Source organism: Falco naumanni, chromosome 9 (assembly GCF_017639655.2).
Source record: "Falco naumanni isolate bFalNau1 chromosome 9, bFalNau1.pat, whole genome shotgun sequence".
NCBI lineage: Eukaryota > Metazoa > Chordata > Aves > Falconiformes > Falconidae > Falco > Falco naumanni.
In genome coordinates, this window is record NC_054062.1 from 4,400,918 (window position 1) to 4,425,081 (window position 24,164).

The 24,164-nt window shown below is 45.8% G+C and overlaps 1 protein-coding gene across 1 annotated transcript in view; it reads right to left on the reverse strand.

Moving 5' to 3' along the window:
* The window catches only part of LOC121093624 (voltage-dependent N-type calcium channel subunit alpha-1B-like), a 301,786-nt gene that overhangs the window by 93,221 nt on the left and 184,401 nt on the right, over window positions 1-24,164 (reverse strand). Inside the window, exons 14-18 of the mRNA XM_040606263.1 lie at window positions 22,748-22,879; window positions 21,795-21,867; window positions 17,165-17,282; window positions 10,337-10,404; window positions 4,564-4,670 (exon numbers count right to left, since the gene is read on the reverse strand). Of these exons, the coding sequence (XP_040462197.1) occupies window positions 4,564-4,670; window positions 10,337-10,404; window positions 17,165-17,282; window positions 21,795-21,867; window positions 22,748-22,879 (498 nt within the window). The remainder of the gene's footprint in view (window positions 1-4,563; window positions 4,671-10,336; window positions 10,405-17,164; window positions 17,283-21,794; window positions 21,868-22,747; window positions 22,880-24,164) is intronic.

Below are 24,164 nucleotides of genomic sequence, written 5' to 3' on the forward strand. Positions count from 1 at the left end.
CCTGTACAAAAGGGACAGACAACTCTGAGAAGTCACTGTGAAAAGATGTGACACCTGTATTTGCCCTTGACACTTGTCTAATGAGTAGTCAACTTGCTCACATTAACAGGCAGTATCCACCTGTGGGCGTGCAATTAAAATGTAAACTGCTTTGAACAACCTTCTGAAGGACCAGCAGAAACCAGTCAGAGCCTGGACAGATGAAGAGGTCTTCAGAGGTGGGAAGGCTGTCCTAGGAAGCACATGTCACTTCGAAAAACGGTAGGGGGCAATTCTGCAGACTGTATTTAGGTCCAGTGCCCACATTGCATGAACTGCCTCTGCCACTGTGAACAAAGTTTCATCCACTGCATCTGGAAGGTTCTTCTCCCACCCAGAACTCACACCCTATACCTGTGCTTAAATGATTTCATTGGGTCTGGCTACAACTGTAACCCATTACCATGTGGAATTGCAAACATCCCATCAGTTACAAAATGCAGATAGTTTCACTCAGCATGTCTTCAGCCTAACTATCTAGCAGGTTCCTACAAATTTAGTGTCTGTTTGATGTTGTGATTGGTATTTTAAGACTTCTCCCAAGAAAAGGTGAAGAGAGGCCATTGGAAAACATGTGGTGGGCTCTGGGTGCCAGGTCAGCCACAGCTCGTGTCCTCTCCAGCTGGTCTGCTGGCCCACACTGGGCTGGGTGTGCTTATTGCAGCCCCTTTTGTACGCGCCATCGGTGCATCTCTGGCCGGAATAGAAAAGGTGGATGAGGAACCCCAGTGTGGGGAGTTCAGGCTTCAGGTTAGCAAAACCAGACAATCAAACCGTGTTTGCACTGGGGTCTTTGTATGAGCCGCAGGAACGAGCCTGATGGCTCTCCCTTTCACCAGCACCTTTACAGGGGCATCACAAAGTGCTTTGTGCACTTGCTGCCTGCGTAACTGCCCCCTTTCCCCCCCCCCCCCCCCCTCCATTCTGGCCACCAGGGAAGCTGCACCGATGGTTTGCTCTGAAGACCCATCGGTCTGTACAGTCGCTCAGTTTGAGAGGCGGAGTGGTTTAAATGTTGTACAAAACAGAGGGTCTTAAAGACAATGCTGGGCAAACTGAACAAACCCAGAAACTCACCTCCAGAAACAACAAAGCAAGGAAAATGCTAAACAGAAAACAAAAACAACAAAAAAAATATCACAAAAAAAAGAATGAAACAATGGGCTCAAATTAAAATGCAATAACACATGTTAAACAGAGATTCTGTTTTAAACCAAACATTGCAACAATGAGAAAAACAATGTACCATCCTAGCTTTTAATCCTGAAAAACCACAAAACAAAAAAGCCCCTTCAGGATAGAGTTCACCAGGTGAAGAAACAAACTGTGGTCAGACAAATCTGTTCACGTGAAGTCCCTTTGGTGGAGCAGAAGACGAAAAAAGTCCTGGGAGACTGATGAAGTAGGAGCTACAAAGCAAGTGCAGGTAGAACATTGTAATAAAGCACTTTGAGTCAGTTGCAAGGCAGATGATATCTTAATGCCACTGTAATAATGAATATATTATTAAAACAGATCCCCATGAGACCGTAGGGCTTCATCATCTATCAACCATAAAGCCCCCGTGGCTCACGCAGCAGCTATTACATGCGTAAAGGTGAAGGTACCTCTTCAGGCGCCCCGAGTGGGCTGACACACTAAACCAGCAGCCGGCTTTTTATGCCTAGGAAATGATATTTTGCACCTGACACAACAGATTGATGTTTCCTGGAGGTCAAAGGCTTGAATGGCAAAGGAGAGCAGAAGAACCGGTGCAGATAAACTGCAGGACAGGAGCGCACAGAACACTGTATTTGCACGGGGAAAATGCAGAGGCAGGGGAGCAGATACAACACTACAGAGTATGGAATGGTCTGGAAGGAGACTCACGGGAAGATACACACCCTCAATCCTTGATATAGGACTGACAAGAGAAAGAAGCAAAGCAGCAAGCACAGCACCTCATCGGTGAAACAGCAGAACAACCGACATAACTTTTCACCAGCCTTAGCCCCAGGACACCTTTACCACCTCTGTGGGAAGTGCACAAGCATCCCGGGAACATGAACATCATGATGAAGGAAATGCAAGTCATGCTACCCTCTGCTAACACCTGAAAGACCTCTTTGGATTGATGCAAAAATGATTCCTCTACTGAAAAAACATTGATGTTTTCAGAACATTGATCCATGCTATAGATGATGCCTGTTAGAGAAAATAATTTTCATATGTTATGAAAACAAAATAAAATTATAAAACTAAACCAATTTTTCCTTAGGAGAAAACAAAAATATAAACTGATAGAGCAGACCCACCTTTGCAGCAGGCCTTTGGCAGCTCAGTCCCAGTTTTTCCCAGCCCCTGCTCACCACCCACTTAGGTGCACCAAGGCACTACCGGCATTTGCTTCTTGCGGTGATATTTCCATACACCAAAAATCCTTTTTCCAAGCATGCCCAGCACTTTTTCATTCTTAGCATGTTCAGCTCTGAGTTGCATCAGAGGCTTGATCTGAGAAGCCCTGCCATCAACACAGCATCTGCTCCTTCTTCAGGACCACTGTGTAGTGTAACAGTGCAAGAAACCAAGTCATGGGGCACATCTAGCTCTCAGCCATAGGTCCCCATCATCAGCCCTACTGTATGGGATAGAGATATCTAAGGGATAGGTGCTGTAAACCCAAAAGCTGTAGCTGTTAAGCCTCTTTGGAGTACACTATGTGTGTATTTCTGTTTTAAACAAATTGCTTCGGCATGCTTTCATTAAATACCTTTTGGATCATGAGCCAGCAACCCATCCATACACCTATTTCTGTCTCACCAAAGACCAAACTTCTCCCTTGCCTTCTCCTCTATGTTATCATCCTTTTGGTCATCAACCTGTTGACCTTAACACATGTTTTTTTTTCCCCAAACTAAAGCCCTGCGAGCTTCATGCGTGGCTTGGTAAGCCCCTGGCTGGCACTAAAGCAGAGATAACCCCCCGGCGTGCGCGGTGTTGCTGTGGTTACTAGATGTGCAAGCGACCGACCGCACTTCCAAATGTGCTCATTCATCACCCTAATTACCTGCCTGTACAAATGTGGCCAGTAGGGAACTGGGCAGATACAATCTGAGGCAAAATAAGCAAAGATCCACAATTTTGTGCTCACTTTCAGTTGTGGTCATAAAACCGGCCCTGTGATATAGAAAACCAGGTGCAAACCTGGTGAAAAATCATGAAATAAAGTTATTTTAAGCAACAAACAACGTGGTGTGAAATCTTAGCTCCATTAAACTGGGGGCTTTTTGCTTATTTCTAAGAAATCTTCACATGCATCGTGCTTTTGATTAAAGAATAAGCAGCATTATCTTCCATTTTAAAACAACAGTACCAGGAAAGTCATCAAAGGACAAGAGTAAATATCCTCATTTGACTTCTTTTCAAGACCAGACAGGAAATCATTGTGAGAAAGGGATTATATTTAAAACCAGCAAGCAGACAGGGTGAAAATAGAAGCTGATTAAAGCGGTAATAGCAGAGTAAAATGGTAAGAAGAATAAAAAAGCCAAATTAATACCATTCTTTTCCTTCACATATAATGAACTGGCTCCATTTGGCCTATTGTCTTTGATGAAGTGGATTAAACTCCCAGTGACAAAGGTCTCAAGAGATTCACACTGAAGGAACAAACAGGGATCCTGCTGCATTTCAGATACTTTGCAATAAAATTAGACAGGAAATTTCTTTTTCTATGCTTGATCTGGAAAACATCAGCAGCTCTCAGTAAAATGCATGACTAAATTTTTTGATGCTGGCAGTCCTGATGCTAAAATTCCACGAAGGCAGAACTCTGCACTGACCTCAGCAACATATGGACAAGTATTTCCACCTACATATAATTTTTTCACTTCACTTTAGATCAGTATATATGAAAAGATGGACCACAAGACAATGTTTTCTAAGGGTTCTGGTATCACAGAGTCTGTGCATATGTCCACATCCATGCAGAAGACCTGCATCTGAAGATGCAAATCTATGTTTCTAGCTACAAACCAGTGACTCTTCACATACATCACTTTATTCAACCCAGCACTCCTTCAAACAGCAAGGAAAGTGCATTCAAGCATGTTTTTCAGTCTGATACTTAGGAGGATGCATTTACACTCTAAATTCTCAAAGCAGAGATCATTAAAGAATAGCTAAGACATGATGTCCACACATACCTCTTGTAATTAAAAATCCAAAGTGAAATGTTAACACTTCACCTGGTGAAATCTATCCTAGGACAGCTTAAAAAAATCCTTCTAAAACACAGTTATTTATAGCAAGGCAAAAGATGAGACATTACAAAAAAAGAAACAAACTAACATAAATACTTAATTAAATCCATGGTTAATCAATCAGCACTGAAGTATTCGGTCAACCTAAAGCCCTGGCAGTAACAGAGACGGTATAAGAGGGCTCACAGAGTACTATGGGATGCTCCAGTTGAACGAACACACATTGACACTGAAAAAACAGAAACGAAATTATAAACTTCCCAAATAATAAAATAATGCTTACGCGGCTATGGAAATGTTAGCTGCAGACATGGGGCTGACTTCTGCCACTTCCTTGGCCTTTTGCAGGGCGAGCTTTTGGTTGGTGGCTTCCTCCATCTCCTCCTCATCCTGGTGCAGAAAAGCAAGAGAAATCAGAGCATGCATCATGTAACGATGATAACCAGAGTCCCCAAGGCACGAGTGGCATGTGACTGTCACCACCATGCTGCAAGGACAGTGCAGACTCATTAATGTAAAGCAAAATTTCGTCACTTCTTGCAAGGACTGCCAGGTAGGGTTTGGGGCCAGCAACAGTTGGTCAAGAAGAGAAATGCAGGGTTTGGTCAAGTGCTCAGTGCATTTTTACCAGGATTACATCTCCCTCACAAAGCTTCTTACCTCTCTTTGGTCTCCTCTTACCACTTAGTTTTGTGAAAGGAAACTATGGGGAGAGACCTGACCACAATGTGACATTTCTGGGGTGAAGGGAGCCCCATTTATCTCAGACCTGAGTAAAAACATTCTAAAGCCCACGTTCCTGCTGAAATATATGAGTCAGACTCCTGAACCCTTCATGACTTCTTGCCAATGTGACTACTGTGAAACAGTAAGTCCAACAAGCAATAGCAATCTAGCTCGCACCAGCTTTACCCCAGATATTTCCACTGATTTCAGTTGAATTACTGAGGACTGACGGGGTGGAGGAGCCGTATTAAGGCACAAGTCCGTAGACTCAAGCATAGATCAGAAAGATGCTTGTGTCCATGCTTTACTCATACCCCCAGACCATGTGGATTTTTGACTTCTATTGCCATTGCAAGTTCCCGCAGAGAATAAAAAAAAGTTATTTATTTCCTCCTACCTAGTGTAACAACAGGAGAAATGTTGCTCAAATTTAAACTACAGGATCTTAAGCTATGAGATGAAGGCAAAAAGCAAAGAAACGCCCTGGTTTTTCTTCAATGGTCATCTAGGCTATATTTCCTTTAAACTCTCTAGCCGGTCAAATTAGATAGTAAAATCATGGTAGGATAAACCCAGACCCTCTGATGGCCATGTCGGCATCACACATATTCAAGGAATAACCAGACGTCAAGAAGAAAGCAGTCACAGGCTTTTCTGTGAGACTTTTTGAAATGCCACAGGTCTACCTCTGTTCTTCAGCTGTAACACTGTGAAATAATTATGCTTAAAATCACGAGAGCAGACAGCAAGACATCTAGCTTTGCAATAGGAAACCATAGATTTATCCATCCTGAATATCATATGCATAAACAATTCCTTGCTCTGACTTTGGTGTTATTTGTTTAAACTGCACCTCATTTTGAAACTGTTTTTCTTTCTCCTTCAGAAAGAAAAAGAAATGACAAAAAATTAATCAAAAGAATTTACCACTATTAAATTTTTGATTTATTTTTTTCCTTTCCAGAAATCAGTAAGTTTATAACAAGTAAATTCTTACTGTAGTGAATAAAGAACCTGAGACAGGCCATGAAAAAAAGCCCTGCTGAACAATTACACAAAGTCAATCAACTACCAGCTTCCAGTAAACTCATCAGTGGTTTGGAAGCCTGTTGTGAATCAAGAGTGTCGTGGTTTAACCCCAGCCAGCAACTAAATCCCAGCAGCCACTTGCTGACTTCCCCCTAGTGGGATGGGGGAGAGAATCAGAAAAGTGGGAAAACTTGTGGATTAAGATAAAGATGGTTTAATAAGCAAAGCCAAACCAGGGATCCCCCCCTGCTCCCCATGGCAGGCAGGGGCTCAGCCATCCCCAGGGCGGCAGGGCTCCAGCACGCTTAACCAGGACTTGGGAAGGCAAATGCCACCACTCCAAATGTCGCCCCCCCCCTTCCTTTTCCTTCCTCCCCCAGCTTTACATGCTGATGCCATATGGCACGGCACATCCCTCGGGTCAGTGGCGTCAGCAGTCCCAGCTGCGCCCCTTCCCCCCCCCCCCCCCAGCACCTTGTGCCCCCCAGCCTGCTCACTGTGGGGTGGGGTGAGGAGCAGAACAGCCCTTGGCTCCGGGTGAGCAAAAGCATCCCTGTGTGATCAGCACAAACCTACAACACAGCCCCTATAGCTACTGTGAAGAAAATTAATTCTGTGCCAGCCAAAACCAGCACAAAGGGTATCTGCAGAGCATGAATCTTTTGAGGAATAAGTGCCCCCACCCCCATAAAAAAGCTTTTAATGTTTTCCTTTCATTCCACAGGTATGTTCAAGTTGTTTCTTCTCTTGAGGACTCACTAGTAGTGTTAAAATCACATACATTCAAAGGCTCTTGATTTTCCTTTCTTTGTACCTAAAGCACCAGGTGCAGTTTTTACCATCTCTTTAAAATTTGCAGCTTCTGCTCCTTTCTCCCTGGTGCATCAGCAATTCTGCTAGATTCAATATCTTGAAGTAAAGCACCCAGTATCTGTTGTCACTATAATTGCAGCCATCCCTAACTCCGAACAAGCACACTCTTTAGCAAATGACTGCTTAATAATAGTTCTGTAGCTCCTTCCATCAAGAGATTGCAGATCACTACAAAAATTAATTAATTTTTTGCCTGGTACTTACACTGCCAGGTCTCACTGGGGCACAGGCTCGTCCTGTTCTGCTTGGAGCACACAGGAGTGTGACGGTGCACGACTGAAGCCAGCTCTGAGCTGCGATGGCAACATCCATCCGTCCCACCAACAGCCCGGACTGTCACCATCGTTATGTAGGGGCAAGTGCATATAAAGGCCCTGCCTATAAGGGCATCTCTCTTTTATGGTCCCTTTCTGTCTTCTAGAGCTCTAAATCTTCATTTAAACCAGTTTATCACATGGAAAAGCCCATCTTCAGTGCTACCCATAATGATGTGCACAGTTAACACTGACTGTTCTTTATTAACCTCACCCAATTAAAACCCTCTCCATTGGGGAGGAGGAGGAAGAACCTTCATGGCCGTTAGACTCTTGCCTTTGCCGCTCGCTTCACTCCATTATTTCCGTGAATTTCTCAACTCTTTAATAAGTTTTTTATATTTCTATGTAAAATTCACACATCCCTCCTACCCCACACTGCATGTTTTTATACTGTTTTCCCAGGGATTGCTGGCAGTGCACAGAGATCGAAGAACACGCTTTGTGCTTTAGGACATTTAGGAAAATAAAGGATCGCTGGTGGTAGCTTTACGTGCCACTTTAACGAGGATGAAGAATGAACTGCTGTGGTCAGCACAGACACCGTGCCATGGTCAGCAGAAAGAAGATTTTCAAAGCACATTTGGGGGGCAATTTTCAATTCCCCTCTGAATAAGTGAACAGGAAAAAAAACCTGCCAGTGTATAGAAAAAACTAGAGGGTAGACAACCCACAGAGATTTGGGACAGTTCTGAGAAATCACTAGAAATTAAGTTGGTGGAATTTAAGTCAGTGATAAGGGAAAGGAGGAGAGAGACCTGGTGGGGGAGAAGGCAGAGGCTAGAGAGCAGATTCTTTGTATATTCAAAGCAAAGAAGGTGAGTCGTTTTGGTTTTTTTCCCAAAAATGAGTCATTCCAAAGTACTGGTGAGTTTTGTAACCTACAGCAGATGATCAAGCTTAAGTTAAATATAGTTACAGTTCTGGTAACTTCTGTGACAGGTCACAAGGCCCAGCTAAGGCTATTGAGAAACGTTCCAATGCCATGACAAAAAAAAATCCAAATTAGCATCCAGGAGGAGAAACACTGGTTGAAAAGTTTCGGTCCTGAAGGTTAGCTGGAAAGCTTTCTGTCTTTCCGAAACAGAGGCAGTTGCAAACTGCTTACGGTTTTCCCACATTGTAGGCAGCACTGATCTCTATTAGTTTTACAGCGTAAATGTCAAGAAAGTCTCCTGAGATCAACCGACTCCTGAGTAACTTAATTATATCTCCAGGCCATTTTTGGTTTTGCATGATCGTATTTACTTAGCAATAAATCCCTCATTCTCCAGGTATGCTATATAATTGAATTACTTTTATCTTTTTGCTCTTCTTTTGAAAGCCCTAGTGATTTTGGGGGATCATAAATAAAATTAAAGCAAAAAAGAGTTTCTCAAGAAGCTTTATGATTTGGCAATGCTGGTGAATTCATCAATATTTAATTATACGTTATAAACATCAACAAAGCCAGGTTTCTAACTGTCCCAGTCAGCTGCTGAAATATTCACAAGAAGGCACTAAAAGGATTAATGCAGAAGTAGGATGAGCTTCATTATCCAAGAATTGTCCTAGGTCTGATCGTCTCTCAACACATCCAAGGGATGCCCATAAATCTCCCGAACAGGCTGGGAGGATGCATGCCTCCAGGCTGGAGATTTCTGTGGGCTTTAAAGAGAAACAGCTGAGCTGCTGTAAGGGGAAAAACTTCCCAAAAAAAAAAAAAAAAAAAAAAACCAAAAAAAAACCCACCAAAACCAAACAAACAGTGTGCCATTAAACACAACCCTGAGCTGCATGATAAGAGAGGAGGGATGCAGAACATGCTCTCAGAGACACAGGAACATTTATTATACACCTGAGAGCCAGCAGCCTCTTGTACGATTTGCGCTGGGTATCAGCTGTCAGGAAACAAGGCTCCAGTCAAAGCTGGAAGCTGAAGCCAGTCACGCAACTCCACAGAAGAGAAGAGCTGATAAAGACAAGCTCAGCTGCCACAGAGACACGGATTTTAACTGGGAACGGCTGGCTGCTTCGGTCTTCAGCGGCTGGAGTGGGGCAGGAAGCTCCTAGAAATCTCTGTCCCCCTGAACTGTGGAGTTGCATCACTTATCCACAAACTACTGCACCTTTCTACAACTCTATAAAGAGAAAATATCCTTGTCCGCTGCTGTGTAAACACGTCGTTAGTGATCCTCTTACCCTATAAAAGGCATATAAAATAAAGCTTGTAAAACACAACTGCCAAGGTGGACATGGTGCTGCTTTTGCCACTGGCAGGTCACTGACTTACAGCGTTGGCAGCAGCACAGCAATGGGGTGGGCACTTGGTAAGAACAAACTAGAAACGTGGAAAAAAAAATCTGCTGCCTCATAAATACAACTATGGTACAACGAGGGAAAAAAAAGTATGTAATAACATGAATACAAACTGCAGCACTTGCAGCCCTTCCTGCGCAATACCGAGGCTATACCTTATTTTCCATAGGGAATGCTCCGATATAAACCTGTGCATACAGTAAAGCACAGTGTCATTTCCATCTCTTGCCAGGACCTGTCTTTCTGCCTGCGCTTGGACTGCTGCCTCAGATTTCTCTTGCACCTGGTGAAAGGCAGGAAAATTATAACATCTACACTGAGAATTCACAATAGCCTCTGCAAGTTGTTTTCCAGGGAGTTGATTGGAGAACGTTAATTCTTTGATTCATCCAAAAGCTCAGCAAGGTATGAAACATTAGTGTGAGACAGCAAAAGCAGCAATACGACACCTGTGTTTCCTCAAATCTAAGCTTCAAGTCAGCCAAAACCCGTTAATTGCTTCGCCTCTGGTCTTGAAAACAGCAAATGCTACAAATGCCTGTGCACCTCCCCGTGGCAGCGAGATGAGCAATGCCACTGCCCACTCTGTCATAAAACGCAACTAAAAAACAAAGGATTTGGCTGAAACAAGCCTGAAATGAAACAAACCTGAAGAATAAGCCTCCAAGTCCCTCTCCACAATGCAAACCGGTAAACAGAGATGCCGCGTGAACAGGGTCTAGAGGAAACCTCTGAGTGTCTGGGAGGTTCATTAGCGTGTGCTTTAGATCCAGCAGCTGTGCTCTAAGTTTGAAGGAACAGAAATCTCATACATACCTTGGTCAGCTCTTGGGCGTTGGCCAGATTGTCAACAGCGATAGCCAAGAAGACATTCAGGAGCGTATCTTTTGGGGAGCAGTTAAGGGAAAAAAATCTTCACACAGCAGATACAGAAAATGTTCCCCTCCTGCTGCCACAACCTTTCTTTCCCTGATTCCAGCCATCGGTATATTATGGATTGACTCCTTGCACCACTGCTTCATCTTCATTTCTAACCCCCCCGCTTCGGCCGGGAGCCAGCTCCACAGCACAGCAGGTCCCAGGCACCTGTCTGTCTCTGGCCCAGCACCCCCCCGGTGAGGATGTGCGCACGTGCTGAGCAATGGGCTTCACAGCGCTATAGGGGCAACTATTATGGGACCCTGGGGTTGTCTCAAAGACATAATGGCCCCTCTTCTTTCATTCCAGAAAATCCACACCTCCTCTCCTGCCCATACACACACACACAGAGGACCACCTTCATTTTTCCCTCTTGCTTAAAAGGACAACCAGTAGAGCTCCTGGAAATCGGTCATTTTAAAGCCAGCATTTGCATAATATATACATATAGCTATATAAAGGCATCGGGTACCATGAAAAAGTTAAGCTTAGGTCACTGCTGCATTACCTGCTGGCAGAAGGAAACTATCATGACTTATCACACTGAAGTTGATATGACAATTAGACCGCCATGGACGTCCTCTATCCTGAACGCTGCAGCATCCCGCAGAGCGCAGCTCCAGAAGAGCCTGTTAGCAGGACACCCAGCCCGAGCTAATGAGCTCTGCTGGGAAATGGGCCGTTAGTCCAGGCCAAATTGCAGCTAGCCCAGCTAAACAACTGCCAGCGCCCACGCTAGCCTGGGTCTCTCTGCAGAGCACTGCATTGTATCACTAAGATATAACATTTGCCTGTAATTATTTATTCATATTTTATTTTCGTTTTTCTACTTAATGATTTCAGCTATTACTTGTCCCTTCCTATATTTTATTGTTGTTATTCCAGCTATGCGTCTGCAAAACAGCCCCAAACCAGTTGTAAATCAGACACCTTTGTGTGAAAGGAGAGCCAGCAAAGCACAACCAAGCCTAAATTACTCTCCAATAAGAAAACCCATTTTGCTCTTGCACATTACCTGGTGACAGGAGAGTCACTCGCTCCGTAGCTGTGTAAAGTGATGCTTAGTCCTCTAAATATGAATGTCTCTAAGAATTAAGGTGATCTCATGAGTGTTTACCCTCTGGAAATTCACAACGGCTTTAAAGCAGCACGCTGATGTGCGTTCGTATTGCACTGGCCTCGCCAGAGCCAAATGCCAGTCAGGGACCAGATGCAGGTCCCCAGAAGCTGAGTGAAATGACTGCAGCAGTTTTAGGCAATTGATCCAGTTATTTTCTGTTGGGTTAATGTGTCCCCTGCATCGCACTGCGAGTTAGAAGCGATGCCGCAGCGAGGGCAGGGCTGAGGGAGGAGGGCAGCATGCCAGGGGAGCCAAGCGACCACTCCGGCGAGGTGGGGAGAGGCGAGGCGGGGAGAGGCGAGGCGTGAGCTCCCAGGGTGCCCGCAAACCTGCAACAGGATTTGGGAAAACCTTGGTTTTGGTGCCCCTCTGGTTACTTTCCATTTCTCAGAAGGATGCCTGGAGGAGGCATCTGAGATTTCTCTATAAACAGAAAAGCAGAGCGGTGCAAAGCTGATTCATTGACTACAGTCGCCTCTGCTGAACAGGAGCGTGCCTAGAAATCCTTGTGCTCCAGCAGCCTCCAGAGGCTGCAGAGCCGTTGCCCCACGTTGGCATGGCATCAGGAGGCTTCCTAGGGCAGCCAGGGACCAAAGCTGGTTCAAACAACCAGCCCAAAGCTGCTTTGCCTTCCCTCTCAAGGATTTTTACTCAACATAATTCAGCCAAGACTGCAGAACCAGATGTTCACGTCTCTAATTCCCATTGAGACAAGTGTCTCCAGAGCCGGAATGCCTATTAAAACTGGAGCATCTGCTTCTGACAGTGGAGAGCAGGAGCTGCATTTAATCTCTCAGGTTGCATCTGCATCCTGACTGCCAAACCCTGCAGGGGACGGGATGCAGAGCCCTGGGGTTTCTCCAGGCAAAGGCCAGGTCATCCATCAGGTTTTCTCTGTTTCATGTAATACGGGATGCAAGTTTATCACAGGAAGACGATTCCTCTGGCACAGACAGAGCTTTGAAACATGATGCCCATCAATTGCTCTTTCCTCCGTTCCAGCAGGACAATGAGGAGGGCAGGGTGGGAGCACCTCAATCCTAGGGAGCCCAGCAGATAAAGAACAAGAAAAAGTGAATGATGATGCTGAAATAATCACCTCCCTCCCACGCTGAAGTCAGAGCTCAATCAACTTTTCATTTACAAAGATACTAATTTCTATTTCCTTTTAAGTGAAAGTTGGCAAGAGGGGGCTGCCCCTTGTGGGCTGGGGGTGCAGGCAGGGAGGATGGGGCACCACTGCCTACAGCACCGCCAGGGTGCCAGCTGGTGCCGGCTGTTTGGGTTTCTTCCTCTGGGGTGCTTCCAACATGTTGGAAACACTTCCAAGCCTCCTGCTCTGGGAATAAATGTCTTGGTAATAAAACTGTCTTCCTACCCCTGCCTCCTACACACACATGCTGAAAATGTCTCGTGTAACATAATCAACCACTGGAAATATAATTAATTTTTTTTTTTTTTTTTTTTTTTTTAGCAGATCAGGCTGTTTTGATCCATCTCCAAGAAGATACAATCTGGCAGTCTTGGGTGTTTCTGGCCCAAAAAAAAGTTCCTTAGCCCTTTCTGCAGAGCTCAGGGATTCCCAAATATCACCCAGACTCCGGCCTCTGGTCCAGGCTGTATGACCCAGGCAGCTGAGCCAGCACACGGTGCCGTGTACGGCTCTCCCATGCGGAGCCAAGGACAAGGGGAAGAGCAGCACGCTCCAGGCATTTGCTGCTTTTCCTTTCAGGCTCCTCTGCAGTTTTTCATGGTGGGTTTTTTTTTTTTTTTTTCTAGTTTTCTTTCCTCAACAGATGCATCAATTTATCAATTAACTGGATAACAATGAATGCAGGCATGGGGCAATTTCCGAGAAAATAGGTCAAATCCTGCTGTTACTCTAATCATACTACTTCCATTAAACCACTTCAGATGCAGAGGTCTGGCTCCACAAAGACTCTCTGGAACTGGGAATGTAACATGAGAGACTTCCGACTTAGAAAAACAAAGTTTCTGGATCTTTTCCTTAGAATAGTCCCTTGAAAACCCAAATGGATTCAAAAAACCAACTGGGCTGCAGTAAGAAGCAGGGGAAGCTGGCACCCACCCACCTTTCTTCTTCATGAAAAAGAACAATCACGATGCCCCAAGCAGCAATAGGAGAAGAAAGGAGTCACTTATGTTTAAAAAGAGCAGGTTTTGCAAGCTGACCCAAGATTGCCAATGCCAATTCTTCAATGAGATTTGATCCAACCTGCCTTAACCCTTAAAAATGGACACACCAAATGCCAACATGCAAAAACTGAAGATAAGACCCCTCTCCCAGCAGAGGAACTGAAGTGCTTTTTGCTGACCAGCATCCAGAAGGGCTTAGACTGATTTCAACAGTAGTGATATAAGGAAATAAAACCAAGAAGTCCCACTTAAAAAATTCAGCTACAGTGAACAACATCCGTGTGATGAGTGCTGATGGCCAATCCACATGAAAAAAAATCCATTGCATAAAAAAAGAACATTCAATAAGCTTTTTAGGGGCAGTTCTGTAAGGCGGGGCGGGGGGGGGGGGGGGGCGGCACATCTTTGTGCAGTCCCAAGTTAGGGCAGAAAAGACAGTTCACGTTATAATTAAGCTAATCAACGACTTGGACTGCTTTCTGTAGGGCATTCTCTTGCTGTGTGCTGGGCTGCAGGGTTCTCCTTGGGAAAGTGATGCCAAGGCTCAGGCACGTACCTCACCCTCTACACTTGCCTGTCCTTAACATCGCTGGGGTGCTGCAGCATCATTGACACTAACGACTATTTTTCTTCCCACAAAAACGCAGGACTGTTCTTTTCTGGCAAACTAAACTTTATTTGCAGGTGTTCCTGGTTATGTTTTGACAGTTAATGGTAACTTAAGTCCCTGGTAAGTCATACAGTTCAGATTTCCCTCAGAGATAAATGACTGCCTGCTGCTTGCTCTCAGCATCGACACTGTAGCTAGTGAAAAGCAGGGGTAGCACTGACCTTGCTTAGATACTGTTTGAAATATCAGTGCAAGCGGCTAGTGGGCTAAAGTGGTCAACAGACAAAAAGATTTAACCCCCCATTCACCATACACTCCAGCCTCAGTTTTCCCCTCCTGCTGACGATGCTTAAAGGCAAACGGGTCTATGTGCAATGCAGAAAGGCTCTTAGGAGCTCCCTGTGAGAGCAGCTGATGCTCTCAGGCTGTTTCTACAGAGACAGGCTGGGCCAGGTCTCTTAATTCTCCAACAGGAAGGCAAATCTCCAAATAAATTAAAAGATTTGCTTCAGGTTTATACCTCTGATCACTAGAAGCTGGTGAAAGAAGTCTTCCGGGACATTATAAAAGGGTTTCTGAGTGTTGTTACTTTGTCAGCCAGCTCCCCCCTCTCTCTGTACTTTGTGTTCACAGAAACTCACCTGCAGCAAACTCATCCCCATCTGCAGGACTCACGGAGAATTAAAGACTCGCACCTGGCATATTCCCCGGCTGAACGCACAGGCGGTGTCCCCAGCAGTGCTCTGGCTGTGCCCAAGGTGTGCCACCAGCATGGGGCTGCGGGCAAAGGGGATGACAGAGGCACCAGAGATGGTCCCAGAGAAGCAGCCAGGAAAGCCACGGCCAGGATCTCCATTGCAGCAGAAGGGAAAGCAATACAGCTGCTCTCTGCCAGGATGATGTTTGGGGAGAACGGGGGTAAGGTTTCAACTTGCCATGCTGCCAGAGCAAGCAGAGGCAAATACCAATTCATGACAGCGGCAATAGGTGAACCAGGACCTTATTCCCTTCTTTTGAGCATCCCCTGCTCTTCCCCTTTTAAGGAAAACTAAAGGAAAAGGGAGAAGCCCCCTCTGAATTAAATGTGCAAGAAGGGAATTTGTATCCTGTTCCTCAAAACTGCTGGATCTTAGCTGCTCTAAGGTTAGAAGTCTCTCTCTCAGCTCTGCTGTCAAGCCTGATTATAGCTTAATCTCATTTTCAAATGCCAAGCCTTGAGGATTTAGAGATCTCCCTCCCTCCCGGCTCTCCATTGACCCAGTTTTCCAAAGCCTTGTGTTTCTGGAAGGGGGCATGTTGCCTGCCACGAGGCAGATGTCTGAGCAGAGCTGCCGAGCCAGCGCAGGCATCACGGCTGCTCTGGCTCTGACAGCGCACGTTAATGGGATAAATCCCGCAGAGACACACTTGTGTGACAAGCACAGCTCACATGCTGTCTGCTCCTCTGTTCCCTGTCTCGGTTCCTCGTGCTAATGGGGACATTTCAGGCAAAGCAAAGGGCTGGAGCCCTGCTGTGCAGTCCGTGGGTGCTGACATCTCATCACTTGTCATCTTGAACAGCAGCTGAAGGGCTCCGTGTCTAGAACACCTCTACACCTTTAGTACAAGTATTGCCCCCCATGTCCCCTTCCCTTTCTCCTAAGCACCCAGCCAATGCTGCCAGCCCAAACAAGATTCTTAGGAAAAGACTAGCAACACTGGGACTGTAACTAGGAAGAAGGTTTGCACTGCTGGGAAACCCTCCAAAGAGCTCTCCAGCAGAGCGGCAGTGCTCGGCATTATCATCCCTATGTTACAGAACAAACAAACCTGCCAGGCTGCCTCATATATGCAACAGGTTTTAAGTTTCCATTTTTAAGGATGCTCTGTTTGACTCCACACAGCCTGTCACTGCAGCCAGCCAGCATCTCCCACTACCAATTTTGTACCTAGTTAATGTGAGCAATGCTACGCAACATCAGCCCATTAGCAGCCTCCATCACGAAGCAGGGACAGAGCCATCACAACTGCTATGCTCTGCTGGCCCTCCTAATCACACCCAGCCATCAGATTGGAGAATCTCTTTGCTCATTTCCCTGTAAAATAGAGCCTTCCTTTTCAAATCCCATCTCCACGTGACTGCTACGTTCTTGCCTCCTTAGACCTCCCTGGGGACATAGCACATGTCGGAATGCTGCTGGTTCCCCAGCAGACACCCTGGGAGATCTGGGGGGGGAACACAAGCTCCCAGTTTCCTGTTGCCCTCAAGAGATTATCATGACTAAGCAGAACAAAACATCTTCCAGACACTTCATGTGTCAGGTCTTAGAAGATGACCAAATAATCCCAGAGCCCAAAATCCAAGATCCAGACCTGAGCTTTAAGCATTATGTGGAGACAAGACAATTTCAAGCATTTAGGCTAAGCTGCCATGTAGACAAAGGCACCAAGAGACAGGAGCCTGATGACACACCCAACCAACTTCAATTCTTCCTTCCTCTGACCTAATGCAAATTGTCTGTGAAGACGTTCAAGGTACAGAGGTCCAGCTCTTCCTTGACCTCAATCATTTTCCCCACAATATAAATTAACTCATAATAGGACATTCTTAAGGTAAAACATGAAAATTAAAATGAACGAAGATTACGTTCACATTGCCATCAGAAAAGTGACACCGACTTGGAGAACTTACCTATACCTCTTACCCCAGGTGCTGTAATGAACAAAATTATAGCAATGATTTAGTTTTAAAAAGTGTAAGTGCTGGTGTGAGAATTTAAACAAAACTAGGTATTTCTAGCATCTTTGGAAGGGTGCATGGCACACTGTGCTGCTAACACAAGGCAAAGTACAAGGATACAGTTACCAAACAACGTCAGGACGATGAAGTAAATGGAGGAGAACATCCCCGAGCGGACACCACCCTGTGACTCTATCCCGTGGTACATCACTGCATTCCAGTCTTCCCCCGTCAGGATCTGCACAGCGAAATTCAAGAGAAAAGAAGAAAGGGTGACTCGAAGGAGAGATTAAGTAGGTAAAGTCTGGGGGAGCTAGGCAGCTTGATGCGATCCCAGATGGGTCTCCAGGGGGAAAACAGATGAGCAGGTTAGTGTGGCAGACTGCAGTGCTGGGCATCAGCCTCCCAGCCCTGGATGGTCTCATGCCAGGCTGGACACAGTTTTCTCCTCTGCACGGGCTGAGAAGGAGAGAGGACCACTGGTGAGGGAGGACTGCTGCCCCATTCCTGCCCTCTCTTAGTGCCATACCTGCCGCCCACCTCTGACCGCAGGTTTTCTTGCGGGTGGAGGCAGCAAAAGCCACATTCTAGCCCTTCACCACCAGCACAGTTTCTCCCCCCATCTCTATTTTTGAGTCACATGGAAATACCAGCTTCCAACAGCTCTGTGCATGACCTTTCCCACAGACCTAAGGAAATTCTGACCTCAAAGCCCAGTGCCCTGAGCGGGATCTCTGCCAGCGTCAGCTCCTTTCACTCACTCCATACACCAAGGGTTTGCTCAGCTCCCCCCAGCCCACACACGATGTACACCCTGAGTGCCTGCACAACAGGAGGAGAAACTCCTGTAACCCCTTTCCACTGATCCTCTGCTCCACAAGGCTGCCGGCAGCTTCGCTGCAGCTGGTGCATGGTGACCACAGCTCCAAACGCCAGGCACCGGGTGGCACAGCCACGACGCCGTTTGCCAGGGAGCTCCACCACACCGGGTTCTTCCCCAGGTTTCCTGCTTGCCAAGGCCAGGAGGATGCTCAGCCACCCAGACAGCCACACACCACAAAAAAAACAAAAACAAAAACCAAAGTGGCAGCAGTAACCAGTGTGTATGAGTGAGGACAGGTGAGGGTGGCTTGAAGGGGACCGTGATGCTCTGGCATCCCTGTACGGAGGCAAGCACCACCGCAGCCTGGCTCTGCAGAGCTGTCCTGGCTGCAGGCTCTGGATACTGACCCGAGGCTAATTAGCAAACACATGAATAATAGAAAAACTAATCAGAGTAAGTGAAAACATCTAAGACTCAAATAAGCCTTGTCATGCTAGGTGCTAATTTTGCACCAGTCTGAATCGCCTGCAGCTCCCATTCCTCACCAGTGACTGTAACACAGCAGCATTTTGGGTGGAAAGCACTTCATCTGCCTGCCATGGCAGAGTCAAACAATAGCTACTTTTAGTACATTAAAACATGCCCACTGGGATGTGAAGCTCAAATTCCTAAATAGGAACTTGTCTTTGTGTTTAGTAGAAGAAAAATAAAAAAAGCCACAAAAAAGAGCCCAAAGCATGATGCGTGTTGTAGTAATCAAGTCCCATGTGCATACGGTATGCTCGAAATGATTGCAAATTCCAAACTAGTCATCCGCGGCTGATAGAGAGAAAATTTCTTGCTGCAGGCTTGGTGCTGATGAGAGCGGTAGGCTAAGAACAAGAACAGACACAGGGACACACAGCACATACACAATCTTGTTTCCTAAATGCAAAATCTGGTCTCAATTCAGAAACCAGAATTCAGAGCCCAAGCCTAACTCACAACGTTGGAGTTACTCTGGATTTACACCAGAGAATATGAACCAGGGCACAGGGCTTTGAACTCTGGCACGTAATTATGCAAAACACGGTTCACAAACTTGCATTCACATAATTTCCATGAATTTACAAGTGCTCCTGCTTTGAGGGAACAGCCATGAAGTGATTTGATCGCACAAACATTTGTGGAAAGGGAAACCGGTGGGAATGCTTCTATTCGCTGCAGAAGACCAGGAGCTGCAGGTATCACAAATTAAAGGCTGCACATAAAAAAGTCCAGCAGGGTCAGGTCTGTGTTCGAAAATCCAACTGCATTATTTTGGAAGTGGAATGAAAACTTCAAGGGGAAAAAAAATATGTTTTATGGAACTTTTGCAGAGAGATGGGTAATGTAAACTAACCAGCCTGCCTGGGCAGAGCTGACGACGAACATTTTGTCCAGTGTGTCTTGGCATTTAATACCCAGGCTTGGCTGAGGAGCCACCAGGTGATGGAATAAAAACAGCTGTTGAGCTGCGGTGAATCTTAATGAACTAATGATGACATTAACGTGGGAGACACTCTGCTGCAGAGGAAGTACGGCACCGTTTCAAAGGACTGTCCTGGAAGTGAGATGCTTTCCTGAAGAAGGGCCTGAGCAAATGCAAAAATCACATCAGCTCAGTGTCATGTCTCGCAGGCAGGTCAGCAGGGGCAGCCAGGGCACTGGGACATCAAACCAAAGCCAGCTCTGCTTCCCAAGCCTCAGCAGGGCACCCATCAGCAGAGCTGAGGTTCAGTCCCATCCTGCCACCGCCACTCCAGCAGCCACCAGTGCTGTGCTCCTTAGCAGCTGGCAGTGCGCAAGGGTTTACCTGGCAGCTCTCGGGGAGCAGAACATGTAGAATTAACACAGGTCTTTCTGCTTTATGGTCTCTGCGCTTATGGATGTTGTACATGCTTCCAGCTCTATGATTGCTGGAATAGGAGGATGCAACTAGTTATTTTTCACGTGTATATAGGCATATATGAATATATAATTTGTGTTTGTATTTTGTATATACACAGCTTGACATTCAGCTTACAAAGACTTTCATGGGAGCCAGGAGCTGGAGAAAAACGTGCAGCGCTCGTCAAAGGGAATTTAGGGGGAGCGGGGCTCAGCTGCACCCAACGCTGAGCTCAGCCAGGTGGGCAAAAGAGGTCCTGAGAGTCGCGTGGCTGAGGATCGTGACCCAGCCAGGTTTATTCGAATAAAATAGGCTAAGGGAGGCTGCAGAAGATTTTGTTTAAGACTGCTTCTTAAAAAAAAAAATCTCCAAAGGGGTTAGGGATGGACAGGGTGTATCTAGCTCTGTTATGTTTGTTCCATACATCGAATGCATTCAGTGAAAGATGCTACTCTGCTCATTACAGCAGCAACAGAACAAGCCTGCTTGGTTGCCTGAGCTGATGGAAGGCAAGGTTAGAAGAAAATCCAGAGCCCATGTGATGAAGAAACATTGCCATGGTATTTGCGATTCAGGGGAGCAGGGGGGATGGACTGGGAGCAGAGGTTATCAAAATGCCTCTGTGAAGCTACACTGACTTAACTCAATGCTGATGGTTTTTGCTTGTTTTAATTCGTAGCTCTGACATTCTAGACAAGTGTCATAAAAGCAACAGTGCTTTCCTTCATCCCACAGCCACTACATTACATTTATCTCAGAAACAGAAAGGAAATATTTCAGCTAAGTATTTCTCAAGAGGCAGCTATAGTCCCAAAGCAAAATAACATCAAAATTCCCAGATGCTCATATCCGGAGCCTGACTTGTGTTCAGTTCTGGCTCTGTGGCGATACCTTTACGTTTTTTTAAGCCTTTTCTTTGATGTGTACTAAAACACTATGCAAATATTAATCTACCATGATTTCCAATATCCTGCGAGGTAAGTACTACCAAACCTGCTTCACATCTGGAGAGAAGCAATACCCATGTGAAGCTGCTTATGCAGAGGTCACAGGACACATTTTCTTTTAGACTCTTTTTCTGTTTTAATGCAAAAAAATGACACTAACCCTTTTTTCCCCTCTTCCCCTCCTTTTTGGGGCATGACACTGAAATACGTAAGGCACTCACTGAGAGCTACAAATGTTCGGTTCTGGGGTCAAGCCTCGGCTCAAGCCCACATCAACAATTTGTGCCGGGCAGTTTTCCATGGACCCGTGAGTGTTACCCACACATGAAGCAGGGTGCAGCATCCCCAGCTCTCTACCGAAACACTTGAAATAACTGGTTTTTAAAAAGGCATGCAGAGAACAGCTGCAAAATTAGCCTCTTAAATCCATGAGCATTGCATCTGCCAGAACTGTGACATCTCCCTGCCATCACACCAACTTGCCCGAGGCTGATGCCTCTTTCTGTGCTCTCCCATTGATTGTCATTCTTATCCAGCATTATCTTATCTCGAGCTATTACCGTGCAAAAATGCTACATTATTTCCTTACTGCCTGGAGCTAGCTCAAGCCTCTCTTGAGCTTTATGTAAATTATGGCAACCACAGGAGAAAGTGAAACAGGTCAACTACTCCCTCGCTGGTCTAGGATTTCCGAAAGGACGATTCACCCAGCCAGGCACATGCGAGTGCTGCCCCCGTAGCCGTGAGCAGGGGCCTTGGGGGGGAAAAGTGTGGGCATGCACAAACTGTCAGCTCCAAACAGAAATGTCTATTTTTATCAATATTCTTTTCCTAGCAAAAAGTATTTTGTTCTAGTTTTCCTTTTTTTTTTTTTTTTTTAAAAAAAGGAATTAATAATTTGATTTTTAATATGTATCGATTGGCCACTGTAGCAAAATACATGAGAACGACCGGCTTCCCCTTTCCTAAACTCCATAGATTTGGGGGGGACCTCTGCACCCCCCCATAAGCAGAAAGAGATACTCAGAAACTTAATTTCTAATGCTTACCCAGGGCAAGGTTTGGCTTTACCTGGAATACTGTGAGGATGGCAGCAGGGAAGGTATCGAAATTAGTGGTTGGTGTTTCATCTTGGAAATTGAATCTAGAAAGGGGGAAAAAAAAAAAAGAGCAGTAAGGGGCAAGCAACTCTCACACAGCCTCATAATACCCTCTAACACAAGGCAGAGAGCAACATTTGTTCCACCTGGCAATAACACCCCAGGCAACCACAGCAGGGAACACAGCGTCTCGGAGAAGATGCTTAACAGAACTATTATCAGAAACTCAATTTTATTCCTGCAGAAAATTCTTTGAAATTCATTTTCACAATTAAAATGAACAATCAAAATCTGAAACGATTTTGCAGAACAAAACATTCCAAAAAGTTTCTGTCCTCAAGTGTACAAGTCAAAATTGAAATTGCTCTCTTAGCAGATCATTTCATTTTAATATTTTAAAGATAAAATAGGGTTTGATTGGGGGAAAAAAGAAAAAAAACCAAAACAAACCTCATATTGTTTCACCTCAAAATTTATGCTGGAGTTTGAACAGTAATATTCTGGTATTTCTTACTGCAAAATTCATCACAACTGGCATTTCTAATATGAAAAATCAGATTCAACAAAGCTGTTTTCCAGCAGAAAAGGTTTCCAAGTGAATAAATGCACTGTCACGTGCCTTTCCCCCAACAGCAGGGAAAGTGCTGCCTCCCCCAGCCCAGTTTCAGATCTGTGGGTGTACATGGGGACCATGGCAGGACACAGCAGCTTTGAGCAAGGGTAACCAGAAAGAATTCAGCTCCAGGTAAAACATCAGAAGAAGAAGTATTTTCCTACACACTGAGAGCACTTAGCAGCCCAGAAAGACTGGCATCTGCACCCACGATGTGAACCCCTCAAACCCTGCAGCCTCTCTCCCTGCTACATGTTCCAGGCAATTGCTTTTGGATTGCCCCTGAAAGGACAATAATTAATTAGACTCACTGTCCTCCAAAGAGCTGCATCCCCAGCAAAGCAAACACCACAATGAACAGGAACAGCAGGAAGAGCAAACTGATGATGGACTTCATGGAGTTCAGCAAGGAGACCACCAGATTCCTCAGGGAATTCCAGTACCTGCATTGGAGATCAGAGCAGCCAAGAGATAACATGAGTGGGAGAAAAGCCTTTGACAAAACACTAAAATGATCTATTTCCTTATTATAAAAAAAGAAGAGAATAGTAAGGGGCGTCAGCTTTTTTAATGTCCCCTCTACGGTTGGGAAATACAGCTCACAGAGTGACAGAGGCTCTTGCAGCATCGCAAGGGCAGAGACAGGCACCTTGGTATACGTGCACCCATACAGAGTAGTCATCTGCAGGGAAAGCATCAGTTTAGTTCCTCAGTAACCCCTTTCCTGGTATAGATTTTGACCTTTCTGCATCTTCTCATGCAGCACAGCAGTCAGCAAGGGTGTCAAAACCAGGGATGTAGCCATATCAACAAGGTGAAACTTAACGTAGGGACAGTGAATCTCCCTTCGTAAGACACGGATCAGGAATAAACAGCTCATTTCCACCAGCACGTCCCCGCGGCATGTCCTTCCCACTTACTGAATGCCAGCCCCCACAAGTGCACTGAAACTCCCACGTGTTTAAACATTTCTGCACACGTTTAACACCCACAATCGTGCACAGCGATGCCTTCAGTGTGGGGCAATTCAGCCACACAGTTTAAGCATCCAGGATTAAGCAACTGCCTCGGAGAATGGAAACAAATCCAGGACATGAAGTCTGACACGGCAAGAGGGAACGGCTCAACCATAATCCTGACTGACACATCCAAGCCGCATCTGGCCAGACACTGAAGTTACTTTGCTTCTATGTCCCACGTCCCCCGAGACGGCTCCTGGCACACTCGCAGGCAGGCACGTCAAGTGACGGCATGCCGGGGAGGGTGCTCAGGAACAGCTCTCTTCCCTGGCTTTATTGCCCTGCTGAGAACAGGCAGGGAGCATTTATATTAGGAAAACTAATGAATCAGAAAATGCAGAAAGAGCTATCAAGCAGAGGAGCTCTTTGACAATCTCCTTTTGGACAGACAGGCGTGCAGAACTGTGGCGCTGGAGCAGGCAGAAGGAAACGAGTGATTTAGAGCCATTTCACATGTCCTCTGTTAAAAGTTTTGGGTCTGAGACCATAGGGGAAATCTTTCTCTCTTTTTCTCCAGCGGCTTCTCTTGTTTCCACCACCCCACACCAGGAGCTGCCATCCAGAGGTCACGCTCCACAGCGGAAAGCTCTACCGTCCTGCCCTGCCTGTCCTCCGGCTGCAGGGACAGAGCCGTGCACCCAGCTCCTTCCCGCAGTGCAGCTGTGGGTATCCAGCAGGAGGAAGCCCATGGATTTGTCTGATCTGCTGA